The sequence below is a fragment of the Brachyhypopomus gauderio genome, unplaced genomic scaffold, assembly GCF_052324685.1.
Source record: "Brachyhypopomus gauderio isolate BG-103 unplaced genomic scaffold, BGAUD_0.2 sc153, whole genome shotgun sequence".
Lineage (NCBI taxonomy): Eukaryota > Metazoa > Chordata > Actinopteri > Gymnotiformes > Hypopomidae > Brachyhypopomus > Brachyhypopomus gauderio.
Genome location: NW_027506974.1, coordinates 160063 through 180908, shown reverse-complemented (window position 1 = coordinate 180908; position 20846 = coordinate 160063). Strand labels below are relative to the sequence as shown.

Genomic DNA, 20846 nt, shown 5'->3' with positions numbered 1-20846 from the left:
CTCAAGGATGGTTCGGTTCAGTTTCCAGCTCATCTCCTCACATCACTGGCCGTCAGGTCCACTTTTATACCCACATTAGCAGCAGCTGGAGGGAAGAACGTCTCCCCAGATCATCCAGTGGGATTGTTCTCACACAGGCAGATCTTCACTGGAACATACGATGTCTTGTAAATTGTACTTCACATTTTTAGGCAATTTCAGTAGCCAGAGATTTTAGCAAAGCTCACTTTTGTTTTATTTAATTAATGCAAACACTGCAGGTCTCCATTATGTGACATTTCTTAAGGTCATAATGTCAAAATGTAAACTTGCTAGTGCAAAAACAGGACAAACTCTCCATCAATCAGCCAACAGGTCCGAGAAACGAGGTCTGGTATTCTTCCTTCAGCACGCTGCACTCACAGCTGGACAGGAAGCTACGCTACATAATCCAACCCAGATCCTTTGGAGCTGATCAGCAGGTTTGGACCTGTTGGGCCCCCCATCACAATATTCTGAGCACAGAACTGTATTAACATACACAAGAAAAGATGCAAACCTTTCAGTCCCTTTAAACCCTCATCTGTCAAGATACCATGCGTATAATCACAAGATGCAGTTAGTTTTCTTTCCGATTACTTATACAGAGCTTCTCTACTTTAGATTCTGGTTTTCCACTCAAAGTGAACTCAAGGAGGTTATATAAGCATTTGAAGAAATCAGGGGCCACTAGCTCAAGGGCCAGCTTCCAAAAGTCCTCCTGCACCCTCGGAGGGTTGCCTCAAGAACAGAAGATTTATGATTTTACCATATTGCCTTGAGCAGATTGAATGCTCATCTAAGTCTCTGTGCCTTTCACCTTCATAAAATATACAAGAGCTGTGTGCTAGCTAATTAAATCAGAGGCTAAACATGAAACCATATTTCAACTATAGACCACTACTCTGAAGCAGGGGTCAAGCTATTTACGTCTTATTCTTGTTTACGTCATATGAAATTGAAATTTAATAGAGGGTACTGAAAATGCTATATTTTGGTTTTAAAAGGACAAATTGTCAAGTAACAATATTAAACTGTATTTCTACAAAGGGAAAGTCTTGGAGAAACAAAACATTAAATGCTTTATTCATAACATACATTGTAATCATAAAAAGAACCATATGACGGACGAACAGTTTAAATGAGAAATTGCAATAAATACAGAGGGAGTGGAATTTATATGAAAATTAGAGATTATGGCACAAATAAAACTATTTGATAAAAGCTGGAAGAAAGAAGGTTTTTTGGTCATCCAGTCTAATGACGGAACTTTTTAAAAGCACCACAACCTCAATCATTTCCGAGCGAAATGATTTTACATTTCCAGTGATGTAAAAAGGCTTTTGGTCCACTTGTGTGTCCACTTTACATCATCAGTGCTCTCGGGCTGCAGTGGAGTTTAGCTGAACTGGTAGGACTCAGTCTGAGATGTGGAATCATTTAGTTAAAACCAACACACGCACACACACACACACGCACAGTCATGGGATATAAAAGCTGAACCTTACTGAGCAAATGCTGCATAGTACAATTGGGTAATCTTGACTTCACAGTTCTCTATACTTCATAAAAAAACATTTTAAAAAGAAATGTTCGGATAAGCAGGTTTTAGATTTCTTGCCATTCTATATTACCTATGACCGATTTAAAACACTGCCGCTTAATAGAGGAGCTGCAGTATAGAGGAATATGAGAGGTGAGAAGCACAATGCAGTAACACACACACACACACACACACACACACACACACACCCCCACACACAGCGCCTCTCTCATCCCTCAACACAAAAGGAAGACTAGCAAGGATAGCAAAAGACTTGCTCTGTTGATATATAACGCATTAATACTGCTTCAACTAATAGCGCGGCTCTCCCTAGTAGTCGATGCCTTGGTCGTTGTAGTGGCCGCTGTAGTCGTCATGGTAACTCCCTTGGTACTCCTCTTCCTGGTACTCGGCCTGATAGTCACTGTCGCTGATCTCGGAGCCGTTGGTGCCGGTGCCCTGGCTGCCGTTGGCGTGGACGACGGCCGCGTCCGTGGAGGGGGCGCAGTACTTGGGGTCGTAGACTTGCCTGCCCAGCCCGTACACGCTCATGCCCTTCTGGGAGGCCACCTTGTTGGTGCCCATCTGCAGAGAGATGGTGGAGTTGTCCAACGGTTGGACCGCCGTCTTCTGGTCGAAGATGTCTCTCCGGGTACCCGGTGCAGACATGCCGGCCTAGAGAGAGAGAGGGAGAGAGAGGGAAGAGCACAGTTCAATGACAAAAAAAAAAAGGATTTAAGGACCTGGAGAGTAGGTTGTGTCAGTAGGATTGTTGTTGTTGACGTTGTTGAGGCCGTATACTCCAACGCTAGGAATCTAGCACTAGGACCCTGGAGCGGTTATTTTCTGCATTAGCGCTAGATTCGGCAAAGTTCACATCGCTCCAGAACAACTGAACAACACACACTTATAATAATTTAATGCCTCCCCTCATAAAATTCCAGACATTTTAAGACATTTTTAGGCCTTGAATATGGAAAACTAAATTTAAGACATTTTAAGACTTTTTAAGGTCCCACGGGTACCCTGATAGAGTGGTCACAGTTACTCCTATACTGTATTTTCTAGTACATGTAGACAGAGAGACAGAGACGGACAGACAGAGACGGACAGACAGAGACGGACAGACAGAGAGATCAAAAGGTTGTGTGTGTGTGCCCATGCTCTCCACTTCTATCTCACGTCAGGTGCGTTGGAGATACCTGACTGGCTCCTTTGTTAGTGCCCATCTGTAGGCTGATGGTGGTCTGGTCGTACGGCTTATCTGTCTGTGTCTTTGGGTCGTAGAGGTGTCTCCGGGTGCCATAGGCAGTCATACCCGCCTGGCTGGCACATTTGTTGGTTCCCATCTGGAAATATTGGAAAATAAATCACTTTGTCCACAATACGCCACAAGACAACATAGCAGGGCTCCACTGGTCTGATGGTATATTAGATGGTGCGTGTCTAACCTGAAGTCCAATAACACACTGGCCTGCCTTCATCTTCTCATCGTCAAAATGTCTCTCCTGTTTATCTGCATATTTCACTCCAATATCAACTTTTGTGTCAATTCCTTTGGTTTTTGCCTACAAAAAGTAATACATTAACATTACAAACAAGGATATGCATGTCCACGTGTTTTAAAAAGGGACACGTGAAAATGTTAAAAGACCAGAAAGAAGTGCGAGGAAAGACCACACTGGGTCTCCGGTGCACGTCAGAGGTGAAGAGCATACCATGCTGGCCAGGGCTAGAAGTGTAGTCTGGACCTGAGTCATGTTTCCATTTTCAAAGAGGTCATTGGCTTCAAAGATGTCATTGGGCTTCAAGCCATAGGCCAAGATAGCTTTGATGAAGTTCCCAAGGTTCTCCAACTACAGGAAGCACAGGGTCCAAACAGAATGTAATAAGATACAAGACATGATGTCAGTAAGGTAAAATGCTGCTGAGTAGGACTACATATCCCAGCAGCACGTGACGGCAGGGCAGAACAGGATGCCACAGAGCCATTACTGGGCTATTTCTGAAGGCACGTCTCTCCTGTCCAGGACACCGAATGCCTCGCAGAACAAAGGTCTGGAGTTGGATAAGAAGCAGGTGTAACTACCTTATGCCAGTTCAACTGAGAGTGGTTGATTTTCTTTATGGCTCCTGGCTGTAGCTTGTTTATTAACCTAAAATTAAAAAAAGATTAGAAAACTCTATTAAACATTTTTATTACTATAAAACAAAAGCTGCTTACAAACATTAGGGATATAAACAGGCCCATCGTGTCTGTATATGCCTGATCCAGAATGTCCTGAAGATGGAGGATACTACCATGTGACAACGGACAACGTGTCTGTCCGAGCATGTCGAGTCATCACCGCGCACACACACACACACACACAGCACTTACTCGCACAAGATCACACCGTCCTTCAGGCCCTTCTGGAAGTTGTCTCCGATGGGCATCCCAGTCACTTCCTCGATCCAGAAGCGAAGCTCCTCCTCCTTTTGTGGGTCATATTTCTGAGCAATCTAAACGTGGACGAAACATGAGCAGAGGTACAGATCACATTCTGTACCTACAGCTAAAAGTGTGTATTATAATATTTTATGCCTTTTGCTGGAATGATCGTGGTATGTAGAGTGCTCAGGAAGGCATTGTAGCTGCTTGCAGATGGCAATCGTAGTAATTATATACTAGCACGCAACCCCATCGTTTTCAGCCCTGTTAAAATACATCTACTAATCAGCTAATGGAGATATTTGACAGACAGGACACCAATCTCTCCAAGAAATGTCACAGAAATCAAAGACTCATATAGAAAATGTTTACAATATACCATTACCAATGCCACAAGCATAATTCAGTCTCTTCCAACTGAAAGGAAAGAAGCCATGCTCAGGCCGTTTGGTTGGGTTTTTGTTTTCATCAGACACTTGATTTATATGATCAACAAATCCAATCGTGCACCAGAAAATAGACCCTCTCTGACTGGTAACTGCTGTTTCTATAACATTAGTCCTTAAATAACTTACTTCATTTGACCTTTGCCAGCTGGCAGCTAGAATTCATGAAAGTTTACAATCCAACTGTGAGCATATTTACCCCTATGAGGTGCAAACAACACAAACACTCGACAAAACGTAAAGCCTCCATTCCACGGTAATTATCCCAACTGCCAGTAAAACAAGAACCTTCCGAACGAATCCATCTGACATTAGCGCAGAGCTAACGTGAAGGCGAAAGCCAGCGAATGGCATTTCTCTCTGGTGTGCCGTTTCAAGGACGGCTTCAGGGGTCAGCATCTCCACTGCCAGAGCTGATGGAGTCATCAGACCCGAGTGAGCAGGAAGCTCCCTGAGCCAACTAAGACAGATTGAGCAGGAGTACACTTTGCCCCGGAGCCCCTCCCGCCCCTCCCGCTCCCCAGACGCTGCACGACGAACAGAAGCCGGTGTGAAATACCGCTCATCCTGCCTGACCTGAAGCACAGGTCTGGGATACGTGGTTAAAGCTGTTAGATATTGTGTAAAGTGCATCAAAGTGAAAGAATGAGGGCATGTGCCAGGTGTGAGGAACAGACACACCTCCGGCCGTCTCGCTTATAAACAATACAAGCTGGTCAACAGCACCATGTTTATTTAACACTGAATCTCAAAGAGGAGAATGTGCATGTGATGTGCAGGATGCATGAGAAACAACAACAACAACAACAACATTACATTTGGAACCGAAAAGGAAGTATTTCCCCCACTTCTGCTTGGCCGACACAAGGTTAGTAAGGCGGTCCGAGTGAGTAATACAAGGCGATACAGAACAGCTGGTGTTGGAGTGCTCTTATAAACATATGGTCAACGGTAGCCTCTCCAACCAAACGCCTTCAGGCCCTCGTTATGCTGCTTTCAATCCCTCTTTTCAGTGCAGAGGAGGCGCGTTTTGGCCCGAGTTCAGTGAAATCGCTGGTGCCTCGCAAAAAGCCCGTCCGCTGGAATGTGAGGGCAGTCACCAGGAAAAAAAGAGGAAGAAAAAATAAAAACACCACCATAGGGCACGCTCACTCCCCATGTGCAATCTGAGGTCACACATGAAGCCTCCTCACACATAATGACAGACAAAAGGCCAAGAGCCTTATAAAAGTCTCTCATTCTCAAAAAGGGCAAATATGGAGTTTTGTTCCACAGGTTTCAAAAGACCGACTGTTCTGTGCGTCTGTGTGCGCGCGATATTTAAAGGTTACCATGGATTCAGGTTCTCTCACACAATTACAGGCTCCTCACTGGACCAATTAATTTAGAAGTTAACTGATGAACTAGAACATCAGCAGAACAGACACTCCTCTATGTGGCAGGGAGATTACAGGGCCAGATCAGAGGGCAGGAGTTTCTCACTTCTTCCAACAGTCGTCCTCCGGGAGCACGGCCAACGCCAAGCCCAAAAAGTCCCAGTCAAGATCTCCTTTCTTGGCAAGGTCATTAAAATTTCTGGAGCAAAATCCAGAAAGTTCTGCTCCAGAGATGAACTGCATCTTCACACATGAACAGGACATCCATCAGGACAGAAGCAGACACAGGCAGTCCAGGCTTTCATGCAACATTATCGGACATGAACTTACATCCAGCTTATGATGCAATTGCAAAAGGCAGCAAAAGAAAATATTCATTTTGTAGACGCCACACTAACATGGCATGGTAAGGTGAACAAGATGAGTGTCATAGATTACAAACCTACAGATGTCTTGACTGAAAATATTTTTAAAGTACTGGACAAAGTGTATACGGACATTCCAACATGTCATGATTAATATTTAACCGCCAGTTAGCACGAGGACACGTCAACAGGAAGATAGATCAGCTGTACGCGGGGAATCAACCAGAACCGTTTACACATGAGCAGAACCTGAACACAGCTCACAAGACAGTTCTCGATCTCATTCACTCGACGAATGACGACACCACAAAAAAGTCCTTGAACCCTCAAGTACATCGGTCTTTAACAGGCAGACAGTGTAGATTAAACAGGCACAATAACCGAAACAAAACAGACTCCTTAGACAACACCGTCCGCCTGGCCTTCAAAGCTACTTATAACGCATCTTAAATCAAGATCAGGAACACTTATGGGGCGTGTAAAAGACGGTCTGCTTAAAAGCCTCGCAACGGATGTGGGGGGCCTAAAGCGTAGCAACAATGGCCTGAGGAAACGGACTTTCCTGTCCAACTCCAAATGGCAGTAGAAGGCTGCAGCTGGTAACTCTCCACACAGCCTGATCCGATCCAGGAAAAGATCTGCTCATCAGCACATTACAGGGAAAGGCCGCAAGAGTGCCGGGCCACCTGGACACTCCATCTACACGAGTCAGAAAAGGTGGTGTACGACAAAGCCGTGATCAGAATGTGGCATTAGGAAGGAATGGCCTGTGGGTCACCGCGCTCAACCCAATGCGGTTACACCCAAAACCATGCACACATACTGTTCTCCAAACACTACAGCCCCCAGAATGCCCCTGTGCTGCACTCTGTTACACGGTGACATGCAAAAAGCAAGAAAGCGTAGATGGAGAGAAACATGAACCTACTACAGTGATAAAGGGATGTTTCTCAAACAAAACAAAAAAAAAGACAGAAGGTGTATTCAATCTTATAAAGGGTGCGAGTTCACGCATTGTGCAAAACAAAAAAGCCATCAACCTGAGAAAACACTAAAATCAGTCACAGCAGTAAATGATCACAATACCACAACAGCCATTTTTATGCCACGTCAAGCCTCTTCCCTAAAGCAGATGCATTTCAGGCAGATCCAGCACATTTCTCTGGACTGTTTGCTAACTGTCCCAACAACCCCCCCACCCACCCACCCACCCACCTACCCACAGGCAAACATTATTCAATGAAAGTCAGCCACTCACCCCTCCCCCAGAGATCTGAGGACTCAAATATAACTCATTCTGCAAGATGACGTGTCCATACGTAAATAATTTAGACAGACTAAAGAAGGCAATGTGTAACTTGTGATAACTGTAAAATGGGGAAGTGATGTGTTTTGCCGATAAAATGGTAATGACTGACCCTCGAGGAAGATATTACATAACCAGTAAGGGGCAGTGTGTGAGTGTGGAAACATGTGATACTGAATTCATCCTTTCACCAAACTTAATCATCCCAGAAATTATGTGCAAATAGGAGGACTAACTGATAGAAAAGATAACAGGAACAACAGATACTACGATACTAAACTATACTGAAAGTTCTCAGTCTACTTCACATTCTTCTCACGAGCAACAGAATCAGAAAACAGAATACACAATCAGCATTGAGTAATGAACTTTCCCATCTACTACTGAAACTAGAAAACACCAACAAGCCTCCAAAAGCACACGACCCATGGAGAAGGTCGGAAAATAAAATGTTCCCGAGAAGGATGTTCTCCCCCGTACTCCTGAGAATAATTTCAACCAGAACATTTTACAAATGTCACAAAAGATGCAATAAAGCGGAGAATGACACCAGCTGCTAAGTGGTCAGTGTTATACACTGCTAAGCTTTGTAAGACATTCACATGTTTGTATATAAAACAACCAAAATCCTGCATAAGCACAATGTCTGTGTCTGGTGTAGAATTACTGACATTATGAATGCAAAATGAGAAACCACAAAGATATAGAACACAAACTCACATTCTACAAGAAAATCTGTAAAACTAAAGAGGTAGAGGGGAAAACGATTGCTTTGAGGGTTTCACCTAACTTCACATTCTTTACTATAGATTTGTTTGGCTTTCATCATGTAAAAAAAACAGTAATGGACAAAGAAAATGGCTCTCATATTATTTAAGAGTAAAGTGCTCTCCCAGGCAGGGCTTGGCAGAAGACCTTGGATCACATGGTTCAGAGATATCCTTGGCCACAGGAGGTAAGCCAGTGGAGCCACAATACAGCTTAACTGTGCTTCCGCACACATCCCAGGAGCAAATCCATCACACTGTAGAAAGCTGCCTTTTTAAACACAGTGTTGTGTGAAATCAGTTTCTAGGGGTTAAAGCTTTGTGCTACCAAACGTTGGTGGGCATGTTTCTCCGTGGGACCACGTACCCCTCTGACTCTGTAAACCTCAGAGATCAGGAATGTTCTGAATTCCTGGGTTTTAAAAAGACTTTTACTAAAAAAAAAACTCCCACAACACTGACTGCAAAACACAGAGTTAGCATACTAGACTGCATCCAAACATTTCTGAATATTCAGTAAGACTTGCAAAGTCTGTGGCTACTAGAAATCTGCACTCAGGGTTAAGAGGTCACATATAAAGGAACTCATATAAAGGAACTCTGCCCACACTATTTCTACCATGGTTTCACACAAGCACATGAAGTGCACCGTTAAGATGAAGTGAAGCAGCTCGTATTTGTCGTGGTGTATTCTCTAAGGAGGGAGGGTGCACACGTCCAACAACCAGATTCAACGGACTTCATTTATCCGCATAATTACACTTTTATACTGTTTTCGACTGACATGAAATAAAGCCGTTGGCTTTTCGACATGTGGGCCTACAAATATCATTAATGCCGCAGAATTACAACAAAATATTAAAACAAACTCAAAATCTCCAGATTGACACCATAGTCCGTTAGTCCACACACAGTGGGCTGTTTCTATTATACGGTTTAGTAGATAATACTTTACATTAAAGCACAACCACATTTCTACTTTATCCCTATGAAAGTTTTCCTCCGTTCAAAAGAGCACTGAAGTTACTCTGGCGTTTGGACCCGGTTTTAAGGGAAGGGTTTCCGAATAAAAGCACAAAAGCTGCCTGACGAGACACGGGACAACTGATGTTTTACGTGCACGTTAAAACTGCAGACTGCAGTGAACTACTACTCTACAATTCACACAAATATTAACTACATTTTACGCCGAAGAAAATGTTCATTTCGACGTACCTTGCTTTTAACTTCTGCAGATAATCCGTAGGCGGGTCCCTTGTTGAACTGGGTCATGGTTCCGTGAAGTTTCTTTGTGTCAGTGTGTATCTGGCAACAAAGTGGTTTTAAAAATGCGGTTTCAAATCACAGTCGAGGTACTTCGGCAGTCCACTACGGCACAGCCAAAAGACATTAAATCCGCTCGGGAGGTTCGGTGGGGCCGCCTGCGCTCGCTCGGGAAGTTCTGGCCTCAGTAGATCACTTTTGTGAGGAGAAATGTCGCAAGATCCCTGACGGATTTGTGTCGGCCAATCACAGCGCTCCGGCGTCATACTCGCGGATCTATTGTTACAGCGGCGCTGCGGTCGGGATCTACTGACTGCTGAGATTCCAAACATTGCTGAGCGACCTGAATTATAACATAATCGTTATGCGCTTTTTTGGATATTTATCTGCATACGACGATGTATTATTTCACGGCTTAAACAATGGTTCAGGCTTGTATGAATTGGCTGTGGGCACATTTTACCTTCTAAGGTTGTAATGAGGACGTAATAGAACATAGAGCCCACTGAGTCTGTTTTTTTAAAGGTATGTGCAGTGTGGATCACTTGTACAGACCTTTCCAAATGTTGGTGCATGCGGTTGTGTGCATTTAGTAGTAATTATGTGTGTACACTACAGCATGAAATTGAGGTTCCATATAATGACAGTATTTGAACATATGAACACTGAGGGAAATAAAATCTAAAGCTCTAACAAACTCTGAGCGTGAGGTTCAAAGGAACAGTAAAAGTCCAAAAATCTCCAGCAGTAATGTAGAACTCTGAAGTTAGCCAGGCGAGATAAAACATAGGTTTTCTGATCGACTATGATAGGTGAAGGGACAAGCACAGAACATATCAAAGGTGCTGAGGTGATCCGTAATACAGGACGTATACTTTATTTTCCAGTTATCTTTCAAAGCATTCTGCGGATAGCCAGCGTGTCAGGAGATAATGTGACTTATGATGAGTACGCAGAAGGGTGACCAATCACCTTTTATTATACACATTCCAGCTTTGAATTGGATCACTTTAACATGGGTGTTGAAACACTGCCACACCAGTCTCTCCCACTGCCGTTGACCATCACTGCAGACAGCTGCCGACAACTTCACTCTTCCTCAAAATACTGCAGGCCCGCTCAACAAACATCTCTTCTTCCTGGTGGTGATGTACAAACTTTTAAAAAATCCTGTTTCACATCAGTCATAAGCTTCATGTCTTAAACTCTGAAACTCTCTTAATGCAACATTCCAGCTGTGCACCTTCTTGTACTGATCAAACCCTAGAATGTGGTATAGAGCAAACGCAGTGACTTAAGGGAAATGAAAATACACACTAACAATGATGTGACCTTCATGAACTCGTCAGGGAGGGGTAGGCCCACTCAAGTCAGTATGACCAGCACGGTCATGTACATTCTAAAGTTCTTTATTACTCTACCAAAAACATGGTAACCAAAATAGCATCTTGGCTCTATAACCCAGATGTGAGTGCTGAATTAGCTCACCAAAGAATTCAGGCCTGCCCCCTCCCCCCCTCTCTCCATACGCTGCCAGAAAAACAAAACATCTCAATTATTCACGCTGCTTCCTCTGGCCATCAGCAATCTCAGCATGGGAGCAAGAGCACAGACAGGAAACGCTCCACAATGCGATTGCACTACGCACAGGACTTTGGGAACACAAGGAACACTGCAAATCTTACATGGAGGGAGGCAATCAATTATTCTCAGCCACTCTGTTTAATACACTTTATTTTTATAATATATAAAATCTGCACAATTCTTCTGATATTCTTTAAAAACACAATCATCCCAACTGGAAACATTTCTCAGATCGTACACATCTTAAAAGCGTGCTCAGTGGTGTAGACCTGTCTACACTATTGCTACAGAAATGGAATAACAGATGGATCCAGAAAGCCTGCGAGCAAACACGTAGACCTCGGCAGACTGGTGCAGTCATCGTCCTTCAGGCCGAACCTTCACCCTAACGGCAGTAAGCGCGGTGATGTTTCTCCATGACCTTACGCTCCACCATGACTCCGTGCACGGGGGTTCATCTGGCCGCAGCGCAGAGCATTTTCTTCTCCCCATTTTTCAGAGAGCATGAGTGCTCTTTTTAGAAGCCTCCTTCTGGACAACACTTCTACTCCCAGTTTCAGTTCAAAAGCAGAAAACCCGGCTTAGATAACACAGAACCATTTATTCAATATCAACTTCTCCTGTTCACTCACTCTGTACAGAAAAATGTGTTTCATTGTCCCAGTGCAACACGAAGCTCTGTATTCCAGCAATAACATCTATACAATTCTGCATCTTTTAAAATGACAACAGAAGACACATGACCCACCGATCTTAAATGTGCCACTGTGATAGTGACACGTCCAGTCAAGTTTCACTCATACTAGTCTTCCAATGTAGATGGACTTGGGGTATTTGGCCTGTAGCGGCTGCCACTGCACAAAGAAGTAGTCGGCGAGGTGGTAGAGGATCTGACCAGACAGAGAAAGGCTCTCCACACGACAGATACTCTCCACATACACCAGCAGCACTCTCTTCAGGCCCAGGATCCCCAAGAGCAGTCCAGCAGCACACAGAGGCACGCACGTCCCTGGCCCGTTACACAGCACCTGCAGCACACACACACACACACAGGATTGCAATTACACACATAGGATTGCAATTACACATATTTAGGTCATTCCTACTAAACAGAATTAAAAGGGTAACGCCGTGCATCTGTAAAGTGAGGGTGAAAGGCTGCGTGTGACAGCTCTCCTCAGAGAGAAATACGAGAGACTGTGGACTGCAGAGAAGGAGCTGCACAGGAAGGCAGTCAGACTGCTGTGGAAAGAGGCCATGGAGTCTGGAGAATCCATCACCGCTCTGAGGGCTGAACCCTGAGCAGGGGGTGCAGAGACGCTGGAAAAACCTAGGCTTCCTTCGGCGGGCCGCCGAGACGAGACCATGACGAGACGAGACCGAGATGAGACCAACGCATTGGACAGAAACCAAAGAGAAAACTAAACGTGACCAGTGACAGTGAGAAGATCGAGAAGCTCCGAGTTTCACATATAGACATGAATGCACTCAGATTTCTGGCTCTGGAAAGCGTAGACCTGAATTCTACATCACAAACGTAGAGGCAGGGGAGTGGTCACATCCCAGCCACACACATGCAGAAGCTGAGTGACTGGAGAGGGCGGGGCCTCGTGGAGAAGTTGAGTGACTGGAGAGGGCGGGGCCTCGTGGAGAAGCTGAGTGACTGGAGAGGGCGGGGCCTCGTGGAGAAGCTGAGTGACTGGAGAGGGCGGGGCCTCGTGTGGAAGCTGAGTGACTGGAGAGGGCGGGGCCTCGTGGAGAAGCTGAGTGACTGGAGAGGGCGGGGCCTCGTGGAGAAGCTGAGTGACTGGAGAGGGCGGGGCCTCGTGTCTGCTCTGCCTCAGACGTATTTGCACTTCACGTGTTGCTGCAGGTCCATTTGGGGATGAAGTCATTGTCACCCAACAGTGACAAAACTGAACCCAGCTCTATGGATGACTGCACTCGTGTATTTGAGCATTTGGTATGGGTGTCTGCCAAGTTGTGAAAAGGCCATTTGGAACCTCTGCCAGGAAGGCGTAAATCTGAAAGGACATAATGTTTATTTTCAGCACAAAATAAATCATAAGCTTTTAAACATTCTTGCCCTATAATCATTCAGAAGCTAGTCAAAGCACTGCATAGCAGCATGTCCACAGGAAGGAAAAGCAGTTTGTAACACTATCAAAAACTCTTGTACGCAGTGAAAGGAGCCTTTGCAGTCAGTCATGACGAGACACAATGCCCTACAATATCTGCGGTCTACGGCACTGGGGTATCTCCCAGTTCCTGAGGGAAAAGAGCCCAATAACTGCAATAAAAAAAACACCCCAAAATTCCTGACGTGTCTCCATATACCTGCCTCTCCAGGGCTGAGCCCTGATTCCACACCTTAGTGACTCACCACACACACATACGAGGATTCTTTGTACAGATACCAAAACACTCACTCACCAAAAGTAGGCCTGCTCTCTCACAGTACTTGGCTCTGATTCATACACTCCCCATCAGTGAGGTAATTTCTCTCAGGTCATCTCACAGACATACAATAACCACTTCATTTGCCAGGTCTGTGAGCTCAGGGACACGGGTTGAACCTCTTCGATTAACACCTTTAAAAGTGGCTGCGTGTTCTATCCCCGTGTGCTACAGTGCGTATGTCTGTACTGTCTCCATTCACTCCTCCACAAACATTCCTTACACACGGTTTCCTGATTCCCAGCAGGTTAAACAGCTGTAAAGGAGGCATCTGACGGCAGGCCGATGACGTCTTGTCCTACGGCACACTGAACACACTGCATCACAGCGTGTGGGAGCAGGTGAGGGAGCGTGTCAACCTGTGTCATTTCCTCTCAGACAGGGTGAGTAAACTCTGACCTGACTAAAACAGGTGTGGAGGCCCATAAATGCCAAGACCCTTCTATCCAAGCTGTAGTTACAAGATAAAAGACTTGGGAGGATCCAGAAGGCTATCAGACAGATACCTATAAATCACTTATCAATCTTCCCCACACTCAGAGACAGAGATTAACTAGACATGCAGCTGGCAAACACACATACACATTCATCCCCATGGGCTGTTTTTAACCGCAAGGGTGATCAAGAGTGTAGGCGGGACAAGGTCCTGAAATTCATTCAGACACAGACGAGCTCAAAGTGGACGGCCATGCCTGCTGTCCTGGTTGAGGGCCAGACGCTCCGTGTGGAAGTCTTCCTCTCACCGACTGCGAGCACGTTTGGACAGCCGGTTCATATAGCCCGCGTTTCTGTTATTGTTATGTCTGACAGCCTGCATAAAATCAAGCGCAGATGGAACAAAACTACACACACGTTGGCCAATATTGATTGTTACAATAAATATATAAATAAATAAGCGGTTGATTTAAGACATTTTGGCCATGCACTTTGATGACCAGGATACCGCTGGTCTCACATTTCTAAAAAGACATTAATGAAATCAGATCCGAGCGACAGTCCTGCACATACACGTCTCGTTTTGCAGCGCTGGTGCGTGTTTAACTGTAGATCCAAGTTCTACGTCTCCCAACGCTGCCTGATGGATCCTTCCGCCACTCCAAGCATCATGAGGCAGGAAACAAAAAGAAAATCCATATTGGAATCTGCCTTAAAACAATCAACAGGCCGCTCCATTCCATCCCCTAACAATTTCCTTATAAGGTTAAGATGAAACATATGGGGCTCAGACACTGGCCCGAACGTTCAAAGAAAGAAAGAAAAAAAAGAAAGGGTGGAAAAAGCAGGAGGCGGAACCCTGAGGAGCGTAGCCGCATGGGGCCGCGTGGGGCCGCTGGGCCAGGAGCCGGGCTGGAACCCCACCGGGACGGGGCCGCTCACCGTGCTGCTCCCCGACCACCGCCACTTGGTTTTGGAAACAGTACGACCTGCGTGACCCCCTCCTCTCCGTGCTCCTTGTTTTTCCACACGAGGAAAAGCGGGGCCCCTCCGGCACGCCAGCCAATGGAAGTTAAATGTCTCTTCTTTTTTTTTCTCCCCCCAAACTTTTTGTATGCGTGGATGTTAATTCTTCTCTCTGTCTAGCACTGGAATTTATTGAAGGCTCCAACTTAGTCAAACAGACACTGTGAACTTGGGAAACTGTGCATTTTTCCTTGTTCCCCCACTCACTTTTAATATAATTAAAATGTACTAATATAAGCGCACTTATAAAATGCTTTAATGAGTAAGGCAAACTTAGTTGGTAAATTAAGTTACTAACAAGCTCAAGTTTTCCTCATTTTCACTATGGTCATGCTGAATTAACTAATCTAAAGATGTAGCCCATGGAAATAAAACACAATCATCAATTGATACCCGCTGAATACATTAAAGCACAAATTCATATGGCACATCATAGTTATAGCACAAAGTGGCCTTTCACTACGGTGCTTATGTAACCCACCTTCTCAATGGCTCTAAAGCAACAGTAGTACTTGGCTTGAGCCGAAGCCCACTGGCTTCAGACAGACTGTATGGCATTAGGCAGCGTCTGATGAGACACCGTCAGCCCCTTGGATTGTGCTGACACATCTGGAGGTGGAGCGCAGTGCTGACGGGTGCCTGTGATTCACGCCCTTTTATGGCAAACCAATGTTTGAACCCCCCCCCCTCCCCCCACTCCCAGGCCTGACCCCCCAACACCCCCCCCACCCCAAATTCCCTCAGATTCCTCTCTGGAATGCGGCCCCCACAGCTGAAGTGCTTCTAGTCGACATGCTCAAGTTTGGTAAAAATAAACAGAGGGGAGCTTTAAGTCACACTGAGGAATGCAGCACGCCGCGTCGACCTGGACGTGAGACGTCACAGGGGGACGCGATCCCACGAAGAGTCTCCCCTAACTTAGCACTTCTATATGAACACAGTCCGAAGACCACGTGGCACGAGCTAAAGATGTGGGAGTTCTCTAAAGAATGAGGCTCTTTTAAGCGTTACACGTAAAGATTAGATGTACAGACCCATCTACTTACATAGTTAGCTCTATTAGCAAATAAAATTGAAAGTGGTTAAAAAACTTAACAAAAAGTGCAACAAAATCTCTAAAGTAACTCCATTCCACACCATACAAGGCAGCCTGGCTATCTGCACTTATCTCCACCCGACCTCTCTTCTAATCAGCGCTGAAAAGAACAGAGGAAGAGGATGACCACATGTGAAGAAGGGCTGCTAATAAGAGGTGAGCACGCAGTCATGTCAGGCTGCTTCCCTGTGCTGAACTCTCACAAGGAACTCTCCCTCCCTCCCTACACACACCAGCTCTCCCTTCTTTCTCTCCTCTTCTCCTCTACTCTCAGACACTACCTGATTAATCACATCGCTTCACATCCCTTGGCAATGACAGTGGAGAAGCCTAAATGGGTTTAATCCCACCTCTCCTGAGGAAGAGCAGGCCAGCGTCACAGCTGGGCCGAGGAGCCAGTCAGGCCCCGCCACATCCGGAAACACCACCCCACTCACTCCCACTCACACCATATGACCTCAGGAGGAGGGGCAGGGGGAGGGGCAGGGGGAGGGGCAGGGGGAGGGGCCGGGGTGTCACTCATCCTCTCCACTCCAGCACTCTCCTTCTTATCTTTCTACATATACTCTGCTTTTTATCATCCTACTTTCACTCAACTGGAGACAGAATGAGAAATGCCAGATGTTTTTGATTTTTTGAATCACGGATGTGCCTTATATGGGATAGTGCCATTCTCCTCTCACTAGATACATAACAACACCAGGCTTTGAACAATTGGAACGTGGATATTCAAGGTGGCATGTGTGACCTGAAGGAAGAGAAATCCTACAATTATGAGGGAAAATGCATATTTGTAAAATATGTGACTCTAAAAGAGATCAGAAGTTTAAAAAAAAGGGATGATTAATGTGCTCATAGGTTAATTCTGTGTTGGGTTCCAATTATAGGAACCTTTGTTTTTAAATACTTATGACCATATAAAATGATGGCTATTTCAAACTTTAAAATATACATATATAATGAATGAAATCACATCTATACATACTTCATACATGACAAACTATGTACATAAAAGTTCCCTGATTCTTTTATCAGGAAGATATTTAACCTATCTTGCAAAATATTATACGATTTAAGTGAAACTATTCCCTATATATGATGTGCATTAGGGCTTAATTAGTAACCACGCAGGAGGATTTAATTTTGATTATAACGTCGAGCTTTTCTGTGTGGCACTCATAACCTTCTGTTACACAAGTGCCAGACAGCAAGCACAAGGCCTGTGCAGAAAACATACAGCAAGATAAAAAAAAGAAAAGTACACAACATCGAGGGGTGATAGCATAAAACACAACGTACTCAAATATAAGATAATCCAAATAAGTGACAAATGTGAGATAACATAAAACTACAATATCAGTCCTTCGTCATCAAAATAGATCTGAAGCCATCTAAAAGCAAATCTCTTTTGTTACGAATCTGAATCATATTTTGTCAATTGTGATTTTTACACCCCAATCGAAATTTGTCCTCCGCTTTTAACCCATCTGTGCAGTCAGAACACACACACACACACACACTGATTACTAGGGGGCTGTGGATCACACGTGCCCAGAGCGGTGGGCAGCCCTAGCCCGGCGCCCAGTTGGGGTTAGGTCCCTTGCTCAAGGGCACATCAGTCATGGCCTGTCTGGGAATCGAACACGACCCTCCGGTCACAAGACCAGTTCCCTACCACCAGGCCATGACTGCCCTTGTAGGTGTGTAATAAGAAGTTGAAGTGTTGGGAAATATGGGCAGAGGTGGGGAGCATCCTTACCACATCAGGTCTGAGCCTAAACACCAGTGGGACTGAGTAGAGCAGAGAATACAGCGTACTGAGCACCGAGGAGGTCCACGACTGAAGAACTTCTCTACTGCGAGGGATCCGATGAATGGTGAACTGAGTGGAAACAAGGAGAGAAGTAAAGATGAGTGGGACGTAATCGATGTCTGTTTCACTGCACTTTCAATACTCAAACAAGATTAACAGCATCAGCTGTGTTTCACACAACTGCCTGATCAGGCTGAAAGTTTCTGCAAAACTCCAGCGAGGTCAAACGAATCTGAAGAGTCACAGAAAGGGAAACTCTGCCATCTGGTGTTCGTAGGCGAATGTGCAGCCCGTATGAGACGCTATATGCTGGACATTTAAATGACCTCTCGTTGGACGCCGCCCGTCTGTCTGGACGTCTCAAACGTGCGGATCTTGTCCTCACTCATCCCGTCCGAGTCTGCGATCACATAATGTCGTGGGCTGTAGGACGGGGACAAACCTCCCAGCAAACGGATGATCTCGCTGGTGTGTCCACCTACGAGCCAAACACACACACAACTGACTCAAGACGGGTTCATGTCGTGTGCAGTACTCCTGACACCACCACACGGCCACCGGACCGGATCCGTGTGGATCACACGTCCGTCTCACCTGACCCGGCCACCACCAGGACGCACACCGAGCCTTTCTTGCCCGGCCGGCACCCCGTGCGGCCCCGGACCACCACCACCACCCGGACCAGAACCACCACGGCCAGGAACATGCAGCACAGGACTGCCCAGCCCGCTGGAGCCATCACGGCGGGCGAGCCCGGACCCTGCGTGGTGTGTCTAGAGGTCCAGCGCCTGTTCCCGAGGTGCAGGCCCGGACATGTAAACAACACACGGGGACTCGCTACGAGGTGAGCGGAGAGTCGTGGTGTCTAATTCAACACCTCAAGAGCATTAAACATCACCTCAAGAACATTTAATGTACATTTAGTGTACGTCGCCACAAACGTGAAATCTGGACGTTGATAACGTTAAACGGCGATAAACTACGAGATATTAGACGAACGGCGCCCGCTTCCTGCGGCGCTAGCTAAGCTAAGCTAACCGCGGTCGTCATAGCAGCGTCTACGGAAGAAAAGAGAGGCCAATATTCGCGCGTAAAGCGTTTCCGTAACCTCATGAACGTAAAAAAATTATTTTATGGCTTACTTTTTATTTGATAACTAATACGAATGGAAAACGTACATGGCATTGTTATTTTTTTTGTTATTTAGTTATAGTTTTTTGTTTTTAGTAGTTTTTTGTTATTTAGTTATTAGTTATTTAAATAGTTATTTAGTTAATATGTTAATTAATAATTGCTGACAAAAAAGCTAATATTTGTAATAACACTCTGTTGCCATTATTAGTTGTAGAAGGTAGGCTAAAGCTTAGGTAAAAAATCAAAGTCACATTTATTTATATAGCGCTTTAAACAACATATGTTGTCACAAAGCAGTTTTACAAACACATGGGGATTCATAATGAGTAAGCCAGGGGCCACAGTGCCAAGGGAAAACTAGGGAAGGGAGATTAGGAAGAAACATTGGGAGGGCTGAGACTCAAAAGGGAACCCATCCTCCATAAAATGTGTCCAGTTTTCAGTCTCTTAGTGAGCAGATTCACGGCATTGCCACATGTCTGTGCAAATAAAACCCAAATACAAGTGCCCTTGTTTTTATTATTGTTGTCGTTGTTGTTCTTTCTGTTGTTATTTCCAACCAGTCTGCTTCGTATTAGATTCAGATTTGAATTTGGCATTTGGTTGTAAAGAAACTGAAAGAAATTAAATTGTTATTTTAAACTTTTTTAATCTCATGTGCCATTGGACAGAGGTCCTTCACCAGGTGTACAAGCAAAGTGCTTCTGAATGAACAGGAGGAGGAATCAGTATGTATATAAAAAGGCAGATGTTTTAATCATCACATTCATACCATGGAGGTCTTAAGTTCTAAGAGTGTAGATTGTGTCTTTTTCTTTGAGTTTCCTCATTTCATTGCTGCCATAGCAACAACTAGCAATGCAAGCAGAGAAGGTTTGTTAGCATTAAATAGACCTTATGTACAAGGTACATTAGTATTAAAATGCATTGCACAGTAAACAACAAATTCTTAATCCTGATGGTACAAAGGTGTTCAACCAAATGATCAGAGTGATGGCGATTGGTGATTTAGTGGCTGTGTTAATAAATGTACATGTAGCACAGTTGCTAGTTCTAGATCAGTTGCAGGCTACAGTAATATGGTAACTACATGAATGGTCATTGTTTTTGTGTCTTCTGTAGGAGATTAGTTGAGTAACCTTAATAATGGAGGCAGCCTGCAATCCCCATAACCCTCCTGTTCATTCCTTATCCTCTGATTTAGTTGAACCTGTCTTGTTGTCAACCCTCACCTCTGTCCTTGTTATGAAGTCTTGTATGCTTGCCTAGTTTCTGAGCCATTCCTGAATGTTTGTTTAACTTTTTGCATTCACGTTGTGAGTTAGGCCTGTTTTCCCGGTCTTCACCTCTCTGCCTGCTCTGTTTGAGGTTTGTCTGCCTGGTGTTTCTTCTGTTTTGATTCCAAACATGGGGTCTTCTACCACTGTAATCCCTGAATTCTGTCTGCAAGTGAGTCTGACTCTGTCACCGACTCTGACATTCTGCACCATCCTTTAAGATTCAGAAGTGTTTATGTGTAATGCCAGCCAGTTTTATTTTCAGGACAGTAAGTGAGCACTAAATGGATGTTATCTTAACAGTAGATTATGGATGTTGTCAGTAGATTATGGATGTTGTCAGTAGATTATGGATGTTGTCAGTAGATTATGGATGTTGTCAGTAGATTATGTGAGTGAGGGATCAAGTTCTTATAGATCTTGGAATGTGGAGATTTATATTACACATAAGAATGTATGCAAGTATAAATCTGTATGTTTATAATACAGTAGGTCATTTTCTGACTTAA

General features: G+C 44.7%; 2 protein-coding genes across 2 annotated transcripts; both read right to left on the bottom strand.

Moving 5' to 3' along the window:
• Positions 1-1087: 1087 nt before the first annotated feature.
• Positions 1088-9724, bottom strand: cnn3a (calponin 3, acidic a). The gene is made up of 7 exons (XM_076994624.1): positions 9468-9724; positions 3942-4063; positions 3651-3717; positions 3280-3417; positions 3013-3129; positions 2764-2910; positions 1088-2236 (listed from the first exon to the last, which is right to left on the bottom strand). Exons 1-7 carry the CDS (start codon positions 9522-9524, stop codon positions 1892-1894), a joined length of 993 nt encoding a protein of 330 aa, XP_076850739.1. The 5' UTR covers positions 9525-9724; the 3' UTR covers positions 1088-1891.
• Positions 9725-11232: 1508 nt separating this feature from the next.
• On the bottom strand, positions 11233-19003 carry alg14 (ALG14 UDP-N-acetylglucosaminyltransferase subunit). Its single transcript, XM_076994636.1, has 4 exons — positions 18521-19003; positions 18253-18404; positions 17873-17995; positions 11233-12127 (listed from the first exon to the last, which is right to left on the bottom strand). Exons 1-4 carry the CDS (start codon positions 18663-18665, stop codon positions 11897-11899), a joined length of 651 nt encoding a protein of 216 aa, XP_076850751.1. The 5' UTR covers positions 18666-19003; the 3' UTR covers positions 11233-11896.
• Between the last annotated feature and the right edge of the window lie 1843 nt (positions 19004-20846).

Coding starts and splice junctions, on each gene's coding strand:
- cnn3a (XM_076994624.1), bottom strand. CDS start 9,524: ATGACCCAGTTCAACAAGGGACCCGCCTACGGATTATCTGCAGAAGTT. Junction 3,130..3,279: donor TTCTAGCCCTGGCCAGCATG/GTATGCTCTTCA, acceptor TACTTTTTGTAG/GCAAAAACCAAAGGAATTGA. Junction 2,237..2,763: donor CTAACAAAGGAGCCAGTCAG/GTATCTCCAACG, acceptor CTCTCTCTCTAG/GCCGGCATGTCTGCACCGGG.
- alg14 (XM_076994636.1), bottom strand. CDS start 18,665: ATGGCTCCAGCGGGCTGGGCAGTCCTGTGCTGCATGTTCCTGGCCGTG. Junction 18,405..18,520: donor CCTGGTGGTGGCCGGGTCAG/GTGAGACGGACG, acceptor TTTGGCTCGTAG/GTGGACACACCAGCGAGATC. Junction 17,996..18,252: donor CGGGCGGCGTCCAACGAGAG/GTCATTTAAATG, acceptor GTTTCCACTCAG/TTCACCATTCATCGGATCCC.